Source organism: Berghia stephanieae, chromosome 9 (assembly GCF_034508935.2).
Source record: "Berghia stephanieae isolate SIO BIC M18660-M18661 chromosome 9, UCSD_Bste_1.3, whole genome shotgun sequence".
In the NCBI taxonomy this organism is placed as follows: domain Eukaryota; kingdom Metazoa; phylum Mollusca; class Gastropoda; order Nudibranchia; family Aeolidiidae; genus Berghia; species Berghia stephanieae.
In genome coordinates this window covers 6,913,721-6,916,220 of record NC_088368.1, presented here as the reverse complement: position 1 = coordinate 6,916,220, position 2,500 = coordinate 6,913,721, and the positions used below count along the sequence as shown (strand labels likewise).

Genomic DNA, 2,500 nt, shown 5'->3' with positions numbered 1-2,500 from the left:
AAACATTGACGAGATTCTTACCGTGGCTGCAAGATAGTCATTGGCCTGGCCAATTTGGCCACACAGAGAATAATGTTTCTACAATTAATTTAAAATTAACTTTTATATCTACATTTTAATTTTTCCGAGTCCTTTAGAATTTTTTGTGATTATCAAAACCGATTAATTTTCCGAGGAGATCAGAGTTTTAGTATTGCTTGCCCAAGTAAGGTTCTATTTGGTCAATTTTCACATCGATCACTGACCTCGAGTACGGCTGTGCTTCGAGGCCGCCCCGGGCATTCTTGACTTTGTCTTCTTCCAAGATCCTTTTCTTTCAAAATCATTCCTTGTCCTTTGAATTGTACGGCTGGTCTATTGTTCATCGTCTATCAGGTTTTGTAAAACTATATATTTTTTTTACTGGTATCCCATTTTTTCCTTTCTACTAGCCCTAAAATGACCTCAATGTTTTATAAGCGCCATCAAACCTTTAAACACAAAGAGTCCTTAAAAGAATGTAGTCATCTTCCTTGCTGCTCACGCCGATATTGTCTACACCAAAAGTGTCCCAATGCCCAAGCTGTAACCTCATAAATAAGGATAGGTACCAAAAAAAAAAGAAGAAAAATCGCGTACAAAAGCTACAAAGCATCCTCTCTCTCTCTCTCTCAATCTATCTATCTATACTCTATATCTAATCTCTCCCACCCACACACCCCTTCTCTCTCTGATGCTGTTTCGTTTTTCCCCGGATTCATATTGTTACGTACAAGAAATACACAAGGCAATATATTTTAATGTCTCACTGTGTTCCAAATTAAATTAATAATCTTAAAAGTGAGTAAAAGTAAATCAATTTTAAAAAATTAAAAGTTGAGCAAACTTCTCGAGTCACCAGGACTGGCGTCAACGTGTTGAACTTGAAAATTAAGAATTTTTTGCCAAGGGAGTACACAGGCGTGCTCGAGGCCAGTGGTCGATGTGAAAAGTGACCAAATAGAACCTTACTTGGGCAAACAATACTAAAACTCTGAGCTTCTTGGAAAACTCATCGGTTTTGATAATCATAGAAATTCTAACGGACTAGGAAACATTAAAAATAGATATAAATATGTTAATTTTAAATTACTTATTATATAAACATTATTCCCTGTTGGCCAAATTGGCCAGGCCAATGGCCACCTGGCAACCATGGTAAGAATTTGTCAATAATTATCGGTATCGAGAATTGAGATCTATTTCAGGTTCCCGATTTCGAACAACAAAGATAATATTAAGCCGTCAAATTGCCATAAATGGTAAGCTTGTCCACTTCTGATGATGCCTAACCTACAATAGGCTCAGTGTCAATGTCGTCATTATCGATTAAGGTAACAAGTATAGACGATAATTGGTCCTTTTTAAATATTTTTATTTCCGGTGGACTGAAAACACAGTTCCTTTTGTTTTTGCTTTTTTTGGCATAATCTTACCTTGAAAGCTGCTGAGAAATTACACAGGACTCCCATACCAGCTTTGAAAATTGATAATGTCTCACATTTACTGAAAAACATAAAAAATATGATTACAATGATTAATATATGTAGAAAGCAAACGTGTCTAAACAACTTTGATGTCTTGGAGTCTTGATGTATCACTCACTTCATTTTAACTTGTTATTAGTACAGGGGATCCCAGTGGCGGTTTGTTAGGAAATCAAAGATGATTGTTTGCCAATTCAGGGGATGGGGAAAGGCAGGAGGGGGGGGGGGGGTTGAAGGGTGAATGATGATGAAATTTTATTCTTTATTCATTAATTATGATTAATTAATCACTCTCAGTCGCCTGCTGACAAGTACAAGTACAAGTAGTGTACCTCACCATTTTATTTTATAATTTATACGTAGTATGCCGTGAAGGAGGTAGTAAATTAAAGGACGACCTCCCCCTCTCTTTCTCTCTCTCATTCTCATCAGTGTCATTCAGCAAGCATCATCTCTCTCTCTCTCTCTCCATTGCCGGCGAAGCGGTCTCAGAAATTGTCACATAAAAATATGAACATTGGCTTATGGCGAACTAGCAATAATCACTTACGATTCTTTTTCAGCTCATCCAGGAAAGATTTGTCAACATAATTGTCCGGGTAATCTTGCTTCTCGTACAGTATTTTCTTCCACGGTTTTCGATCCTCCGTGTCCTCCATTTTCAAAGTTTGATCACGTGATTTTCTTCTAAATTTAGCATGTAAAGAGTCAATACATTATAATAAGAGAGAGAGCTTCTCAGCGCAAAGGACTAAAGAATTTTTCCCTCAATACGCTTCACACAGTCGTAACGTTACTTCCCTCGTAATGACGCATGGTAACTTAGTAACTTGCGGACGCCCTTATGAAATGTTTCTCAGACGAGCATAAAAGCGTATCCAGGGGAAAAAAAACCCAATAAAAATCTGATCATGTTTTGACTTTTACACATTCTGATCACAAGACATATTAAAAGTTCTAGCCAGCATGAAGAATAAAAAGTACCGATTTTCTTT

The 2,500-nt window shown here is 36.9% G+C and overlaps 1 protein-coding gene across 1 annotated transcript in view; it reads right to left on the bottom strand.

Moving 5' to 3' along the window:
* Positions 1-2,175, bottom strand: part of LOC144979290 (phosphatidylinositol N-acetylglucosaminyltransferase subunit C-like) — a 9,782-nt gene extending 7,607 nt beyond the window's left edge. The window contains exons 1-2 of the mRNA XM_078925911.1: positions 2,056-2,175; positions 1,455-1,524 (exon numbers count right to left, since the gene is read on the bottom strand). Of these exons, the coding sequence (XP_078782037.1) occupies positions 1,455-1,524; positions 2,056-2,164 (179 nt within the window). The 5' untranslated portion in view covers positions 2,165-2,175. The remainder of the gene's footprint in view (positions 1-1,454; positions 1,525-2,055) is intronic.
* Between the last annotated feature and the right edge of the window lie 325 nt (positions 2,176-2,500).